This window comes from Drosophila yakuba, chromosome 2R (genome assembly GCF_016746365.2).
Source record: "Drosophila yakuba strain Tai18E2 chromosome 2R, Prin_Dyak_Tai18E2_2.1, whole genome shotgun sequence".
NCBI lineage: Eukaryota > Metazoa > Arthropoda > Insecta > Diptera > Drosophilidae > Drosophila > Drosophila yakuba.
This window is the reverse complement of record NC_052528.2, coordinates 19,867,737-19,886,103: the sequence shown is the minus strand read 5'-3', so window position 1 is coordinate 19,886,103 and position 18,367 is coordinate 19,867,737. Positions and strand designations below refer to the sequence as shown.

The following is an 18,367-nucleotide window of genomic DNA, read 5'->3' as shown; positions in this document are numbered from 1 at the left end:
GCAACTGGTAAAAGGAAGGGCCATATTCCATAAATGGAATTTGTCATGCAGCTTCCCGACTGGCCAGCAGAAGGAAGTATCTGAATGGATAACTAAACTGAACGGATGGAAATGGCAAGGTATCGATATGGCATTGGGGCGGGACATGGCGGAAGTCTTTGTTGGCCCATGGGGGAAGTGTCTTTCTGTTGGTTTTATGTCTGCTCAGATTGTTTGCATAATGGCATTTCAATATAATTGTGAATTTAATATTGATTTATGACTGCATTTCAAATGGGAGTGGTGGTAATTGAATACTGAAAATAGCACTCACACCTCAAAATGATTCTTAAATAGAAATCAATAAGGGGCGCGTGAGCTAGAATATAATAAATAGATACAGCTGCTACAATCTGTTAAGAATCAAATCCTCTGTCCATTTCAAGCACTTCAATCGCACAAAAGGGTAATCCGCATTCGAATGCATTTATTGCAACAAAATACTCACAGTCGCTCCACGTCCGCTGAGATTTTCCTGGGAACAGAGGTGAGTCCTCGATGCGAGCAGTCGACATTTAATCCTGTGCAGGAGCAGACCCTCGGGCAGCGGGCCTCCGTGATGACGCCCACTCCGCCGCCGGGTATATGGATGCCCACTGACCCCAGACCACCGCTGGACACCGCTGAGCTGCCGAATCCGCCGGAGTACGGTTCCGCGTGGACGGCATCATGGGGCAGGAGTAGCAGTAATAGCAGGATGGGCAGTATCAGTAGCCGAAGCTGGAGCCGGAAGGGTGGTGGCATCAACGTCGTCCTGGACAGCGCGGCCATTGTGGCACATTTATGAAGCAGCGACAGCGGCAGCGGCAACGTGCCTAATTGAAAGTGTCCCCCGAATGCCAATCCACTTTGTCAACAGCAATCACCACTGTGCAAATATTTGAGGGAGAAAGGATAAAGGATAGATGATGCGTTCGCAGGCACTTTCACTTCACTGATTTCACTGGATTAATCCTTTCGATTCGAGATCGAGTTCGAGGCTATCCGCCCGCGCTCCACGGCGCACTTAACTCTCGGGGTTATTAGTACGGCGGTACGCTCTTTTGCAGCCGTCGCGAACGCGCTTCTTGACCCAACTGAGCGGAGCGGCCGGCTGAGCAGATGTCTGTCCGTCGAGCGCTCGAATAAAAAGTATCGAGTATCGGAGTGGCGAGAGTATCGGCGGCGAGTTACTCTCTTTTACAACTCCCTACCGAAATCGTAGGTAGAATCCGGCAATGTAGGTAGAACAGCACGCACAAGTTAGGTAGCAGGAAATGCACTTTTCCTTTCCTTTGTCTCGTGTATCTGGTAGTTGGTATCTGGTATCTTTCGGATACTGCACTTGGCTGTCAGCAGCTAAAGCAGCGGACCGGGAGCGGCAGCAACTTCATCATCATCATCAGCACCGGCGGCAGCACCAGCTCGAAGGCATCGCAGCGACCTGCTGAGCGCATCTGCAACGAGATTGGGAAAGAATGTGTCGGGAAAATCATGAAAAATTATCTATAAATTCGGCGAGGCATCGCCGCGCCAACAGCAGGAAATTGCCATTGACTGAGCGTTTAAATATAAATCTATGCGCTTTACGGTGTGTATTTATTTTACTTAAAACATAAGATATATATACACAAGGAAGTTGAGTGGCAGAAGTTGGATGTATGTACATATAAAACTCAACTGTCGTGTGTAACGCCATGATATATTGCTTGGCCACAAATTAGCTCCTCTTTTTTATATTTTCAATGAAAAAAAAAAACCATCCCTCGAAACACCTGTCGGATTGAGCGGTAGCAACGACCACTAATCACCTCCAGAAAACTACAATTATCAGTTGTTTGAATAGCATATGGCATGGTGTGTTTTTCCTGGGGAAAACTCCCTATCAACAAGTAAACATGGGAATATTAAACGAAGGGTTTTCTTTTGGATAAGCATTTATTTTGAATGATTATGTTGCTATAACATTTCTGTGCTATGAGTTATTACTGATAGTTCATCTGACTAATAATGGTAGTTATGCGAAACAAGAAGTCTATCAATTTCATGAAACTAAAATTCTTTTAAGCGACTCAGAAATATAAAAATAAGAGTGTTCTTTGACCTCGTTTTCCATTTAAAATTTTCATATTGCCCTAACCTACCAGAACTGAGGAACTATGCTATCTGGAAGCTCATCTAGTAATTACTCGCATCTGTAATCTCTGGGCTTCCGCTGTTCGATTCCCCCGGGGAACTCACAAATCATATTTAAGAGCACTCTGGCCCAATTAAATCTCTGGTTTCTTCTAATGACCCTCCTCCGCCGCCTCCTCCCGCCTCCTCCCGGCGTTCCTGCTGTAGTGCCAGTCTTCATATACATTCCCCAGGCTAACACTATTCAGATTCGATCTATATTTGGCTCTGTGGGGTAGACTATCTCTTTCGCTCGCCATCGTGGCATCTCTTTCGCTGCTGGTCTGTCATGTCGTGTACTTAATTTGCAAATTGACATGTTAAGGCACTCCATCCCGTTTGCTCGCTGCTTCTGATATTAATTGTTTAAATTAACATTTGGATAAATGACAGCCGCGATTGATTCTGAATGCAGGAGGCATATTCGGTTATTGGATAACTGGAGTAATCAGCGTAGTGCTGTCAAAAATCGCTTTGCGCCGAGATATATCTTCCTCTGTTTCACTTAACTGGCAATCAACTTAAACTCAATTGAATGTCAAACGTAATTTGAGCAAGCTTTCCATACAAACGGAATGCACATTATACACACATGAAAAAGTACGAGGAGAGAACCTATCAAGACCAGGCGCATGGGGGCCTTTAATCAAAAATTTATCATATATACCCTGTCCCCTCCTCCTTGCTTTTCTCACGAGCTGGAAGCTCTGGAGAAAATATTTTTCGAACGACAGCAAAGGCATGCCTTTCCCATCACGGAAATTGCGGGGGTGTATGTGTGTGCGTTTATACATATACATATATATATATTTGTATATATGTATGTATATGCTCAAAAGATGTAATCACTGCATTGTCACCCGGGCGAAGGATTGCTCCTCCATCCTGCAGCTCATCCTGCTCAGACCTCGGTTATGCTACGCTCATGCCTTGAGGGAATCTCTGGCTCATAGTCGGCTCATATGAAACATAAATCAGTGAAATTCTATACATGCCACTGATTGTCTACTCTTTTGCTCGACTACTCCTTCTCCTTCATACAGCCCCCAATCCCCAACCTACAATCCCCAATCCCTACGCCCCCCATAGCCCAGCAAATTCCGAAGCAAATTCAATGCATGCCAATAACTCGTTCTTCTTGTGCCCAAGATGTGGAAGACTAAGAATCCGGTGGAGTGGTCGCAGTAGTAGGCCTGCTTCCAAGTCGCTCTAAACTGGAAATGGCAAGTGGACGTTTGGTCTAGAGTGCCAACGAATTAAGCTTGGGTAGGAAAACAACAATAATTTGATACCAAGAAGAATCCAAAGCACTCAATATCAATTTGGAACAGAGTTATAACAGGAAAGTGATTTGTGTTTGCAAATTAAATGGGCAACGCAAATTGGGAAATTTCCAGTTAGAATGCGAACTAAATAAATAAGTGAGGCCTAATGCACATAAATTCCATCTTAAACTAACATTCTACCTGGAAATACTAGCAAAATGCTTGTATACCACAAAATGTTAGAATTTCCAACCATTAATGTGTTTCAAATTTCACACAAGATTAATATATAATCTAATTTTTCTCTTTCAATCAAAAAATGAAAACCAATGCATATTTGTGTGCATTCTCTGTAGATATTTGTTTAGAAGTAATTAAAATATGTGCTGCATTAAAATTTAATTTCCCATTCAACACACTAATGGTGGCCCATTTCAGTGATTTGATGATTATTCCTTTTATTGTTAGCAGAAATGATTACTTTAATGCATAAGCAATGACCGTTAACACGACTTTAGAATGGGCACTTGGCATATTTAATGAAATCGATGTCGTTTGCAGAAATCCCGATCCCAATAAACATCCCATCCGCACATTGTACCAACTTCAATGATGTTTCCACCCACTCAGCACTCTTTCTACTGCCTTTTGGTCGGACACCAGGAGATAAGATGTGTGGAAGAGTGGAGCGGAGTTTGTCAGAGAACTATTCAAATAGCCCAGCACAAATACACCCGAGACACACATAGATAGAATGTCATCTGGCGCTCAGAAATCTTCGACTGGACTAAGAGAGTCGTCTGCAGATTAATGACGCGACCTCGCACCAACTGAAACAATAGATTTATGGTAGATGGATGGAGGAGCTGTAGATGGAGATGGAGGCGCCCAGCTCAAACCGAGCCAAGTGAGCCGCCTGGAGGCTCTTGTGGATTTTCCAATAAATTACGCTTAAGTATGCACTTAATTCAAATAATGCCACTGGGTGGGTAGTCGGGGGAGGGAGCCACGCGGACCAGATGGAGGGGTTGCCCCCAAGTGATTTGTTTTTTTGTGGCTTACACGAGCAGTGGAATGGAGTGGAGTGGAGCTGCAGTAGTTGGAAAGCGAATCCCACTTGGGGAGGTGGTCTCTGTTTGTCCATTGCCTATGACATGTGTCAAAATCGCTCTGCTCTTGTACAGCCATCTCGAGACACAGAGATAAGCCATATCAAAGTTCTGCCCGCTTCGCCCACCGAGGGATTAAGCTGAAGTCAGCGTGGCCAAAGTCAAACATGTCGCTCTGCAGATGGAGTAAATGTCGGGGGTCTTAATCAATGGGAGCACAAAAAAATCACAATAAGTACGGGTGGGGGGAAAAAACAGTTGACATAGCAGAAACGGAAAAACAAAGTGCAAACAATCAATATATCAGATGGAGCTGGAGATGACGATGAAGATGAAGACCCAGACAACTATTCGGCATTTGTGCCCACTCCCCAAAGCAGGTTCACCGAAAACATATACTTTTCGATGGGCAGCCATTGTGGGGCAAGCCAATTTCGATGCCCAGACATGAGAGCCTCAATTAGTGCTCAAGTATCCAACGATTATGGATGTATAAAGTTGAAATGTTAAAAGTTGAAATAAAACAGAAACGGAATGTCAAAGAATGAGGAGACCCATAATTATACTATTCATAGGCTCTAAATGATAATTATCATTAAAACAAAGAAGATACAAAGGCGAATATCAATTACGGACTGAGAACAGGAAAGATCTGTCAAATGTAAATGGTAATTTCAAGCGTAGATAATCGAGATTGTATCTCTTGACGTGGGGACCTGCGATATAATCGACAATTTACAGCACATCAAAATATTTTCCCAATTTCCTTCTCAGCGTTTCTCCACGCTGATGATCCGATCATCATCTTTCCCCATTTGTGCTTTGGCATTTCCGCAGCTTCTTTTCTTCCCACACCCCTGCCATGCTGAGGAATATGTCGAAAAGAAAGAGTTCCGAGCTCCAATGCGCAGTGCTCAATGCTCAATGAATTGTATTACAATGCAAAAGCCGGGGGCAAAAGAAATAATAATAAAATCAGAGGAAAAGGCAGTACAAAGCCCAGTTCCAATAGGGACTCTCGTCGACAGTTGTCCAAGCCGGAAGTGTCGCATACTTTTACGGATACACCGACTTAATTATGCGCATAAAATGTAAGAACAACAAAAACAGCATCCCCATCAAGACGAGATGGAGCAGCAGCAGCAGCAGCAGCGGGCAATGTCGGGCTTGAAATGACAAAACACAAACATTAATTGCTCCACATTCACATTCACGTTCACGTTCACATTCTGATGCGGGGGCGGGGTAGGAAAATCAGATGGATGGATGGCATTGGGGATGGGGATGGGGATGGGCATGGGGATCCAAGAGGACGGGGCGTACATATGCTCTGGGGACCGACAGTCGTTTTCCCCCAGGAGTTGAGTGGAAAAGAAAGCGAACAGGGTAGCGAAAGGTGCACTGAAAAAAAGCCCAGCTAATTCAACAAATTAGATAGACACGTTTTAGAACACATTTTCAACCACAAGTTAATATATTTCGTAATACATACATGTAACTTCCCTTTCGCCTCACAAGCTTTTATTGTAATACATTTGATTATCTTCAGTGCTTTGAGGTATTATGAGAGTGCTAAATAAATCTTTAATATAACTCGATTGATGCCAGAAACATTAAAGTTTAATTGGAGCATATACTGCCCCTCCGGAAAAGGTAGAATTCTAGTCACACGGTGATTTATAGACTCTGCAGTTAGTTTATCCAGTACTATATCATGCTTTAATGAATATATTTACCAAAAATTGGTATATATTGGTTATTAATGCGCTCTAGGCATAAAATATCTACTTACATTGAAGGGACATGAATGATTTATGTTGGAAAATTCTTTGAAGGTGTCGTAAAAGAAACTAGCAACGGGATTGGACTTCTGATTCTTGACGAATTTGCAACAATCCAATGTTATATTGTACAGAAAGGGCTTGTATCCATTGAGTCGTTGGTACAGTGCACCATTTACCTAAGTCAAGGTTCTAGAGTTTTCGGAAAAAGTAGTCCGTTTTTTCATACCTTGGCATTGGTTATCGGTAACTGCAGGATTTTGGCTTTAACGGAGAGGTACTTATATGTCCGGTTGACCGATTTTATTTGGCAATGTTCAAAAGTGCAAAATTCCTTATCCACTGCCTCGCACTTTATATTTGTAAACTCGACCATGGTAGATATCTAAAATGTATTTTTACCTCTGACAAAAGACATTTAGGGCTGATTTAAGTGCTCATCTACGTACTCTGCTGACCAATTGCGTGGCTATCCAGAAAGTAAGTATTAACTTTAGATTTGTATACATCCTACGGCATCGGTGATCACATTAAAACTAATTTTCAATTGCGAGCTTTTAAGCTAATATTTGTATGGATTTATCATAAATTCTTATCAAATCAATTAAAATGTAATTACATTCCCCACAATTCGCAAATATAACTACTATTGGAACATTTGTTATATATTTATGCGAATTTAAATTCAATGAACCTTTTGGCCTGTCTGGTGATTGATCAGTTCTTTTCGCATCTCACTTTGTCCATTGAGTTTCCACTAACCTTTGATTAAACTGATTTGATGACAGAGCGCAACTCGTGTTACTCAATAGCGAGTAAGCTCCGCTCTTCACCCAATTTCTGTGAGTGTAATCAGAGCGACTCCATTCAAAGAAGCGGCTTATAATTTATTAATCTATGCATAGAGCCCAACAAATACTCGTACTCGACTCGTAATACCCCTGCACGCCCCCACTTTCTCCATTCTCCTCACTTTCGAGTGCTGGAAGGTGTTGGCAGCGGGTCCGTCTCCTCGGCAGACAGTCCGTCGCTATCCGCCGCTATCCGTAGCTATATAGCCTGAATATACGGACCACTACATGTCACTTTAATCTCTTGGAAGTGTCACTTTTGCAGCTCTCCAAGTGTTGCTGCCGTTGATGTGATGTTGCTGTTGCTGTTGCTTTTGCTGTGTTTGGGTTTTGTTTGGGATGCTTTCGAGGGTGCACAGAAGGGGTTCGGGGGCGTTGTAAACAATGTGCTGTTATAGTTGAATTTGAATTTTCATTTTGATAAGCAACAAAAAGGCATAATCACACATCAAATTGCATGTCGGACCAAGAGGGGAGCTCGGGTCGGGTCGGTTTGGTCTCGGAAATGTGGCACTGGGGATTGGGATTGGAATTGGGAGTGCTGGCCAAGGCAAACCTTATGGTAATGAAGTATAGCAGCTGTTTTTGAGTTGAATTTGAATAAAGCGAGTGCAGGGGGATGGATTGGATGCCAGTCACTGATTTACATTTGATACAGAGACCGAGACTCCGACTACTTGAACAATCAGATTCAATTTGTGCCACGCATTCGTTTTCATTTTCATTTTCATTTGCGTTGCGTTTCGTATCATTTTCGTTTTCTTGATCTGCCTTCCCCAAGCGACAAGTGATGATGACGATCAAGTGTACGGGTCCGGGTCTCCAAAGCAGATTATGCTCTATTTGATTTAGGCTTGGATTTTATTATTATATTTTTGGTGGCTTTATTATTACAATGGCGCCTCGAGTGCCCAAACGCAATCTTCATTTATCTCGTATTTATCTTTATCTCGTCTGTGTGGGCTCATCATCGAAATGGACAAACACAATGCTGGGCATTATTTAGTTTGTCGCCCTGTCTCCGGTTTCAACTTGTTTTCGAGGTTACCATAATAAACAGCCCCACCTGCGACACTCGCGTACACACATCATTTCCATGTAAAGTTATAAAATGTTTCACAAATCCATAAAAAGCCGAAAGGGAAAGAATCTGAGGCGTGCGCTAGGTCCACCCAATCCCCTGTCCAATCCCAATGCCATTCCACTGCACACCACTCCACACCACATCGCACCATTCCATACCACCAGAATCCCAGGTGCAATGCGTGTTGCAGTTGAGCTCTCTGCGATGCTGTTGTTGCTGTTTTTGTTGTTTTGTTTCTGCTCCGGCTTTTGTTTTCCGGATTTCGGGTCAGGTAGAGCGGAGCATCTTCCTCGTTGCCCCTAAAAGCCTTCGCATTGTTCTCGCCGGGAGAAGTGAAATATGTTGCTGCGAGCATGCTGCTGCATCACCGGGATTAGGACAGGTAAGGTTGTAAATTTCACCAGCCACGGGAGTCGCCCCTGGAGTCAGAAGGTTGACGAGTAAATGTGGAAACCTGAGTCCTAGAGCGGCATAGGGGTATTCCAAAAATTATAGCCCTCAAGTAATCTCAAAAGCAAGGTAAACAAATCGTCAAGAAAAATGCATCATTTCGCCAAATTAATAACATAAGAAAACGGCATAATAACATAACCAAGGGAATATCATAATGAAAATGTCTTTTACACAATCATAATTTCTCTTCCTTGTGACATAGCAACGCACTAAAATTATGGTTAACTCTGCCGAGGCAAGGAAACCCCGCAGTTTAGCTGCTAATAACAATAAAAGGCCATTAATGGTTCATATTTTGCCAGGCTCAATAAAAACAACAGCATAAATGAAACATAACCACAAAGTACTTTCATTCCGTCATACGAATATGTCTGGCCAATAAAGCGGAAGTCTAGGCCTCCAACCCGCGCCCATGGCTGTACATAAATCAAGTTATTCTTTATTAATTCTTAGACGAGGCATAAAGTAAATATCTTTGAGGACTGGCAGGCGCAGCAAACCAAATAAAAATTTGGAGCTCTATTAATCTGGAGGTCGTAACCCATCGAACCACCCTTGTTTGGACATTTGGAGTGATGCCTGGGGAAGTGAAGTGTATTTAAAGGCATTTTCTTAATCAGAAATATGTAAACTATAGTTAAAATCACCTTTAAGTCAACTTTGATATGAATACAACGGCATCCAGAAGACATATTTTTCAGCTTCAATTTAAAAGCTTAAATCACTATTTTGGGAAAATGCCCAAGAACAGGCGACCGATATTGTTAAATGGAAATTTCTTTGGTCTGTACCGTGTCCTGTGTCCTTCTGCCCCCGCACCATCTCTGCACCACCCTTCGTTTACACTCGAAGTGACGCACACGCATCGTATCAAATTTCATGGCTGCCGCATGGGTGTGCGTGGGTATCTGTGAGTGCCTCGTCGTATCCAGGCTCGGTTCGTATCTTTTGCTCTTCACTGCCGGCGTGTTGATGACAGATTTTGTCCGTCTGTCCGTTCGTTCGTCCGTCCGTCCGTTCGTCGCTGTGTCGTTTCATTTTCGTTTCGTTGAAGTCATTTTTACTCATTTATTGTCACCGTTAGTACGTCAGAGAGTGTGTGTATATCCTTACAAGTACTCGGGAACCCTGCAGGCGGCCATCCATGGTATTGATTCCACTTCCACATTCACCTTCACTGCCACTTCCATTTCCATACCCACTTCCCACATCCAATTCTCCCGCCACAGCGGGGCACTCAGTCAGTCAATTGACATGACTCAACAACAGGCAAATGTCCCTGCGATTCCCTCTCCCTCTCCATTCGGGCTCCTCAATTTTTGTATACTTATTAAATATTTAAAAGCTTTGGCCTTTGTTTCTCCAACTGCCGGGCCAGGCAAATACTTAATAATTTCATTCCGTTTCTTCAGTCGCACCGCAGGTTGCCTGCTTCTCCACTTCATCATCATGCCAGCCATCCTGCCTTTTTGACAAACTGCACGCACAGCGGCAACTTTAAAATTATGGTTTGTTGCATTTTAAATACAAATTACACACCAAGGCTCTGACTCACCGGGCGCAAAGGAACTCGAAACTCGTAACTCGGGAGGCAGTGGAACAAGTGGGTCAGGTAAGACAATGAATGGTCATTAACCGCCCTGCTTCGAAGTTAAAACCCCGGCAGTTTTGATCCTAGTCCACGCGAGGGTTGCTCAAGAAGCTCAAGAAGGGATGATTTCTTATTTCGGCATGGATTGGAATGTTCTTTTTTTTTGAACATTTGGGCAAGTCAAGAGAGTTGACACCTTGCAAATGCCTTTAAATGTCTTAAAAATATTTGTTGGTGCTGGTGACCCCATTTATGGGGTGACCCTGCCATGTGGAGACACCTTTACAGTTAGCCAAATGGCCAGACTTTCTCCCACCATGAGATGACCCCATCCTAAGTGGTAAAATATATTCTATTCATCGTGGTCACCCCCCGTAGAGGCCATAAAAAGTTCTCACACTTGGCTGTCAACCAACTCGAATGTTCTCATATGCGGTGGAACAAAGTGGAATGGGCTCTCCCATTAAAAAATTGATCTAACCTGACCTCCAAACCGAAATTGAAGACCCAATTAGCTGCTTATAAAATTGATCATAGCAAACGAAAACTTGCAATACAAGGATGCCACCCTGAAAAGGTGACCCAAATTTGGGGGCTACCCATCTCCAAGTGAAACGCCGAGAAGTTATCAAATTACTCAGAAATTCATATAGACTCCACATACTCATATGCATATTTTCTATAAGTGTAAAAGACTTTATATATATTTAGAATATAAAGTGTTTGGTATTGATTTCAGAAGGAATGCTCCTAAATAAGTAATACTGGTCCGAAAATAAACCAGTTCCCATATCTTTTGAGCACTCCTCGCCGTGGAACCTTTCAGGTTGCAGCTGCAGGTACACAGGGTGCAAGTGGCGCCCTTCGCCGACATGGTTATCAAAAGGGAAACCAGGGAGTGGCCACGTGAACGCAGGAGGACAATGGAGTGAACCAAGTGAATAGAACCTAAAAGTATAATATGACAATTGTTGGAAATTTTCCAAAGAGGGCGGGCGGCGGCACTAACTATATGCTACGGCCATACCATATGCGGTTGCCCATAAAGGAAATGAAAAAGAGATTCACCGATGGCCTCAGGTGGGTTTGCAAGGCGGGGATAATTGCATCGGTCTGTTTGGAGAATGATGGACTCTGGTTGTGGGACTGTCTGACTGGGACTACGAATGCGACTGGTAGTGGGTCTCTGACTGAGACTGGATTAGTGGCGAGTGGTTTCCCGGCTGGCATTTGGCATTTAAAGTGCCAAACTTCTTCGGGGCACGGACTTTCCAGGGGCTGAAGGGCAGACCTATTTGCAAAGCCCTCCTCTGTCTCTCCCCGCCATCCGCACCATCGTTCGTCTAACACTCATTTGAGCTCAAGTTGCGCTCGCGCAGGGCAAATATGCCAGGAATTTTTCAGCCCTTTTTGCAGCAGCAGCAGCAGCAGCAGTTGAAGCAGCAGCTTCACATGGTGGCACTTGCTCCACTCGTCTGATTCCAGCAAATATTTGCAAATTTACGTTGACCCGGGGAACTGGGACGGTGCGGCGGCATTAGCGACAACTGTCGTGGAGTGGCACTTAATGAGCGGCGACTGGAGCTCCTCTTACTGCCATTTCCACCGCTGTGCTGCGCGCTACTGTTACTGCAGTGGCCCGCATGCCGGACGAAAACCATAGAGATTGCGACGGACGGGCGAAGGTACCAGGGACGACGGCAGACCAGACCCCATACCAGAGACCAGAGACCAGAGACAATCCAGCTGGAGTTATGCACGCTGGCCATGCAATTGGCGTGGCTGCAGTAGCAGTAGCAGTAGTAGTAGTAGTAGCAGTAGCAGTAGCATCTGCTATAGCAAAATCTATCTTTCGGATGCGAAACCTTGCGGCTGGTACGCCAGTTTCACTTTGTTGTGCTTCGTTACATTTCGTTTCGTCGTTGGCTGTTTGTGCCACATATTCTACTTCTGCATCCTCTGCTCGTTGTTGTTTAGCACTGCAGTAATTTGACTTGATTTGTTTAAGCTGACACACGGACACGGACACAGATGCTGATGCAAGCTGCATTCATTTCCATTTGCATTTGTTGCAGTTCAAGTTGAAGTTGAAGTTCACGGGGTGCCACTGCACTTGCGCAATTATACGCTTATTAGGAGAACTATTTCACGGATTTAGACATTATTGCATTCAACTCTGGGCGCCACTTGGAGCCCTTATCACTTTTCAATCGGTTTAACTTACATAAACAGTCAATTAATCTCGTCAAAAGAAACATGCCTTTAATCTGCTTAAAAATCTGCCCATAAAAAGTGCATGAAATGTAACATCATAAATGAACAAAACTTACATAAATCAAAATGTAACACACAGCGCAGTGCACATAAAATTCACTGCACAAGTTAGATCACTTGCAGAAAATAGGTGCATGAAAGAGAGGTCCTTTCATTGCATTCTAAACTATCATAAATAAATCGGTAAATACACCATACATATTTCAATACATCACTTAATGCCTTCAAATGATAGCCCGATTATATAAATCAATATAATATTAACGCCAAGAAAATACGAAATACATCCCCTTCATTTTGAAAACCATGTTAATACTTCTGCATAACCAAGTTCAGTTTCAACCGCAACTTTTTCAACGATAAGCCCATCAATAATTTCTTATTGAGTTATCGCAGTGATTTATCCCCGTCCGTTTCGAATTTGGCTCAGTGTACGCCCGTTACTGCGCGACTCTACCCCCGATGACAAATGTGCCGCTGCCATGTAATCGCATTAAACGTTCGCTGTAGCTTCACACCCCCCTTTTTCCGGGTGGCCAGCGCCCCTGGTTTGTGCCCGTTGCATATGTTGCGCTCATTAAATTGGTATTTATAATGGCTCTGGCTAAATCGCCGCCCATTCGCCACGCCCCCCGCTTACTGTGGAGTATTACGAGGTTCGTCTATGGGTATTACTATACATGTAAGCGGTGCAGCGAGCGGTATGATGATGATGATGATGGCAATCATCATAATTTTTCGGCAGCCCCACTGCAGAAGCACAAAAAAGCGCAAATCGACGATACATCGATGCGGAGCATGAAGGGGGACACTCTGAAAAGATAGAAATTGGTCGACGAGCCTGCAATTGACAATCTACAATCGACAGCGTCTAGGCAAATTGCGAAATTAATTAAATTTTAGCACAACTTTCGAACGGTACAAAAACTCAGCAATGGCTGGTTGAACGTAGCTGTTGTTACTGCTATAGCTGTGCGTTGATTGCCGCTCTGCGGTTGCTGCGGTCGGAAAAAGGGGGGGTAACTAGCAGGGGGTGGCGGGAAGCGGAGGACCTGGAGTGGACCGCATCGCTGTGCGGGGCTAAAGAGCTAGGAAAAAAGGCAAAAGCCGATGAAACCCAAGCCAAGCGGCTCCACGTTTTAACATTTCTCGTACATGCAAGTGACAAGGCAATATCCGTCACGCAAACAACAGCAGCAGCAGCAGCAACACCCTGACCAACAGCAACAACAATGGTAATCTGGAGGCACACAGGGTACAATGGGTAGGAATCGGTTCCACCAGAAGAGGCAATTGTCTCCGAAAAAGGGTTATGACACGCCGATTTTTTAAACTGAATGTGTAGGAGTGCTGCTCAAAGGGTTTTCAAGGAGCGGAAAATGACAACAAGTGGCGGTATAAATGAGTATGATTGCTCTTAAAACTATTCTATTGTTCGAAGTCTAGTTTTTTGCCCAGCTCTTGAGTTTTAAAGAATACTATCTATAAGATTAGCTCTTGCTATTGCTGAGCTATGGATATAATATTAGGCCAAATGTGTAAGAACCATAAAAACCTACAAACTGTTAATGTTAATCGCACGCCCTTTGGTCAAATTACCCTCTCACTTTTGTACACATCTGTTGTCGCGCAATAAAAACCACTCATATCTCATCCTGATATTATTCGAGACTATATAGATCAACTCGACACACAATCAACAACTTGCTGTGGACATAAAGATTGCCTCATCATCGAACCTAATATGTGGGACAGCGATTACCCCAAATGACAGGCGATAAGTAATTTCCACCATCTGGACAGGGTTTGCCTGTTGGCCAGTTTAGTTACATATGTAAATGCGATGCGAATGGCCGGCGATTGGGCGCCCCAAAATTATTGGCCATTAAATCGGCAATCGTTACCACTGTGCCTGGCCATATACCACTGGGATGGGGGGGTATGGGTCCTGGTTGTTGTCCACGGATTGGACGACTCTACGGCTCTGTGGCTTTGGCAAAAAATTATTATTCATCGCTTGTACAACGACGACGTCGCTGTCGCATTCGCAGTCGCCGTCGCAGTCGCAGTCGACGCACGAGTTAATTACGGTCCATTAGACTGCACAAGGGGTGTTTATTACCACATCAGTGGGCGCCGCCACCAACGCCATCAGCCATCATCAGTACGCCCAGGAACAGGACCAACAACAACGGCAACAGCAACAGCAACAACAGCAGAAACAGGAACAGGAACAAAAACAGGACATCGGAGAGAGCGGGATGCCGCAAGTTGGATGGCAAACTAGAAATTGTTGAGCGCCTCAAATCGCTGGACATGAAATCAGTTAGAAAATCTGCTTTGACATGGAAATTCCACCGGTGCACACTCCACTCCGTCGCAGGAATCAAGTGACAGGCCATGTCCTGCTGCTTGGCTGATCCTTGCACAGCGGAAAAATAATAAGTATGACAGAAGATTATAATGCCATGCTTTCATTATAAATTCAAGTATCCTAAGAACGCATCAGTCAATTTGTTTAATCAAAAAATAAATTGCCAATAGTTTAATGATGTCAATGTTTATAGTATGTAATTTTGCAATTATCAAATACAATTTTTTTTTGATGTAATGTAATGATTAATCACAAAGATTCACATATTTGAACTTCAATTATGTTTGAATTAATTTCGGTTTGAAATTTTATATTTCTAGTGGAGTGGCATATCGAACTTCACTGCAGAAAGTTAATAGCCGTTTAGTGAATATCTTTGAAATATCATCTCTTTCTTTCCGTGTGTTTTTCCTTTAAAATGCCACCTTTTCCTTTCTGTTTGTTATTTCTTTAAAATATCACCCGTTTCTTTACGTGTTTTATTCCTTTTTTGCTTGACAGGTTCGACGCACTTTTGCTGCTATTATCCTACATTTTGCCAGCGTTTTTAATTAGGACGCAGGCGCCGCACAACTGGAATGGCGAACGGAAATCGGACAAAGGTTAGTGGCAGCAATCAGAGCTGCTATTGTGTGTCGCCCTCTCGCTCCCACCCGCATTCTATCTGGCTCGCTCGCTCCAGTGGGAAAATGGGGAGCCGAATGCCTGGCGACAAAATTTATTAAAATATTACGCAAGGTTGGGCAGTCAGTCATGGGTTGTGCTACCATGTTGTTGTTGTTGCTCTTGTTGTTGTCGTTGTTGTTATTCCCACAGCACAGCAGAAAAGTTTTTCTCGCTTTTCGGAAGGCGGGCTACAAGGGGGGAGTAGGGGGTGGAAGAAATATTTTCAACAAATTTAGAAGAGCGGAAATTGCAAAGCATTCAAAGCGAGTTGAGTCGCAGAAGTCGAGTTATTTGTGCAAGGAAAAACTTTTGCCTTCAGTTAGAATGCGAATTGTGGGTGGTTTTCCCTTTCTTTTTCCCTCCCATTTTTTTTTTCCTCCGTTTTTGGGCGGCAGGGCGGCGAGTTGAGTTAAGTTGGTTTTAGTATTGCAGCGTCGACACAAAAAATATAAAGTTCGCGTTGTTTACATAACAAAGGCCAGCGAAAAGGAGCAGGAGATGGAAAAGGAGGTGGGGTGGCTGGAGGTTGAGGGGGTTGGGTGTGGATGCCTGTCAATTGGTGCATTGGAATTCGACTACAGCGGGGGAGTGGGGGGGGTGGGTGCCAAAGAGAACACACATAAATTGAAGTTTTATTGTTGCTGCCGGGGCCATAAACAAAGTAATTAAATGCAAAAGCCAGGCAGCCAGACAACAACAACAACATCAACCAAAGGCAACTGCAATTAAACAGTTGAAGAAATGATTCTTTTCGGATCGCCTTCTCTGCTTTTTTTCACATGTGCCAAACCAGGCAAAAAATCTGCTCATTCAAAACAGTGAAGGCACAGAAAAAAAAGTAAAAATCAAAACAAAAGCTGCAAAAAAATCTGCAAATAAACAGACTGAGCTAATTGAAGCAGCTGCGCCGCCAGCGTCAGACGTTGACCGCCTCTGGTCCGCTGGTCCGCTGAGGAGCTAAAGAACTGAACAACTGAGCAACTGAAAAACTGAAGAAGTGGAAAGCTGGAGAACTCTGAAACTGGGAAACGAGGGAGCCCAGACATATAGAGACAGACACACCGACCGACCGACCCCACCACTTGATGTACGATCATCAGGGTGCTCGTTGTTTTTCCTCTTAATTGGCAACAAGTGACAAGATTTTTTCCTAAACAACTTCTCTTTTTCCCGCAACACTAATATATTTGCTTAGGATGTGGGCAGGTGTGAAGACTTGTTAGGCAAACCAACCAAAAAGCAAAAAAAAAGAAAACATAGAAAAAAACGTGGTCATGAAGAAGAAAAATGTTAAATGGTTAAACGCTAATGGAAATGGCGTCTAATTGCTGGAAGGGGAAACGCTTTTTGTATTCACAACTTTGTTCGCCAAGTATTCCATCCATAAATTCAAGTGTGGGCGAGCAAAAGGCAGAACGACGAGTGTGAGACAATGTTTAGCATAGCATAATTATCCGCTACACAGAAAAAAAGGGGGTGTGGGAATCCCCTAAAAAAAAAAGCAGAAATAATGAGACTGGGAGTTGCAAAACATCGGGGCAAATTACCGGACAAAGTCATTTATGCAGTCAAAGGGAAATATTCCCAGGAAAAATGTCTGGAATAAGTGCAGCACTCTTGGAAAAATGAAATGAAGTGTAGAGTGAATAATGCAGAGTTGAAAAATATATCTAGAGCTCTATCTGCAACATTCAGTTTCAGAAGTAGATCTAAAAAGGAGTACTTTTCCAATAGAAACGTTTTTTACACTTATAGCTTCGTTAGTTTTTACAATAAAAAATCGTTTATCACATTATCCAACTCATCCATCAAATGGTCTAAACTGGGTAAGTTATTATATCAATCTGGGTCACATTGACCACTCTTTCCCTAAAAACCATATTTTAAAGCCAACAGTTACGATGGCAAATTCAATTTCCATATGGTAGAATAAACTCACTTTTCTTGAAAAACCTCTGCCACCTCAACGAGTCGTAAATAAGGACACAATCTTCAACATACCTGCAAATAAATAAAGCGTAATAAAAATATTAGTCTCAGTTATAAATCATGTTAAGAAATATATTCAGCCTTTGCCGAGGCCAAAGATTTCTCAAAGCTACTCAGTAGATTTAATTTATGTGGCAGCTTTAGTATGAGCCTTTAATACCACACTCTCCGGATTATATAGTGGATATTCCTGCCACAAGTCGGCCGCATTCTAAGCACTTTGAGCTGCAGCAACAAAAGTCAAAGTTGGATGTGAATATAAGAGAGCAAAGAAAGTGCTTAGCTTTTCAATTTTGCTTATTTAACTGGCCCTGCTGATTGAGTTCCTGCCGAAGGCTCCGCCAGTTGCCAGTTGCACATGGAGTGTGTAGGGCAATGGCAACAGATAAATATAACGAACCCAACTTCCCGGAATGATTTAAATGCAAAGTGTACATTTTAACACGCGGCCTGCGCCTCCTCGTTCACCTCCTACTTTTCTGAATCTGCTACCACTCCAACTCCAACTCCACCTCCAACTCCGACTCCTCTCGCTTCACTTTGCCACCGAGACCTCCATTTCCCTCGAAGACATTGCCGCAAATGAAGCAATTGCACACACAACCAGCCAACAAGCATGAAATGCTCATGGAAAATACCCTTGACATCTAATCGAAGTCTTAATACTCTTGGCCAGGAATAATTAAATTGGTTTAGCTCCTTGTGACTACTTTATGGTTTTAAAATTCAAAAAAGAT

General features: G+C 43.3%; 2 protein-coding genes across 5 annotated transcripts in view; both read right to left on the bottom strand.

Moving 5' to 3' along the window:
* Positions 1-18,367, bottom strand: part of LOC6531514 (protein slit) — a 53,362-nt gene that overhangs the window by 20,651 nt on the left and 14,344 nt on the right. For all 4 annotated transcript variants that reach the window (XM_002092277.4, XM_039373299.2, XM_039373300.2 and 1 more), the window contains exon 2: positions 488-1,475. In XM_002092277.4, the coding sequence (XP_002092313.3) occupies positions 488-810 (323 nt within the window). In that variant the 5' untranslated portion in view covers positions 811-1,475. The remainder of the gene's footprint in view (positions 1-487; positions 1,476-18,367) is intronic.
* LOC6531513 lies at positions 3,259-17,574 on the bottom strand. The gene is made up of 5 exons (XM_002092276.3): positions 9,384-17,574; positions 6,798-9,315; positions 6,578-6,733; positions 6,360-6,527; positions 3,259-6,284 (listed from the first exon to the last, which is right to left on the bottom strand). The coding sequence occupies exons 2-5, from the start codon at positions 6,855-6,857 to the stop codon at positions 6,129-6,131; spliced, it is 540 nt and encodes a 179-aa protein (XP_002092312.3). The 5' UTR covers positions 6,858-9,315; positions 9,384-17,574; the 3' UTR covers positions 3,259-6,128.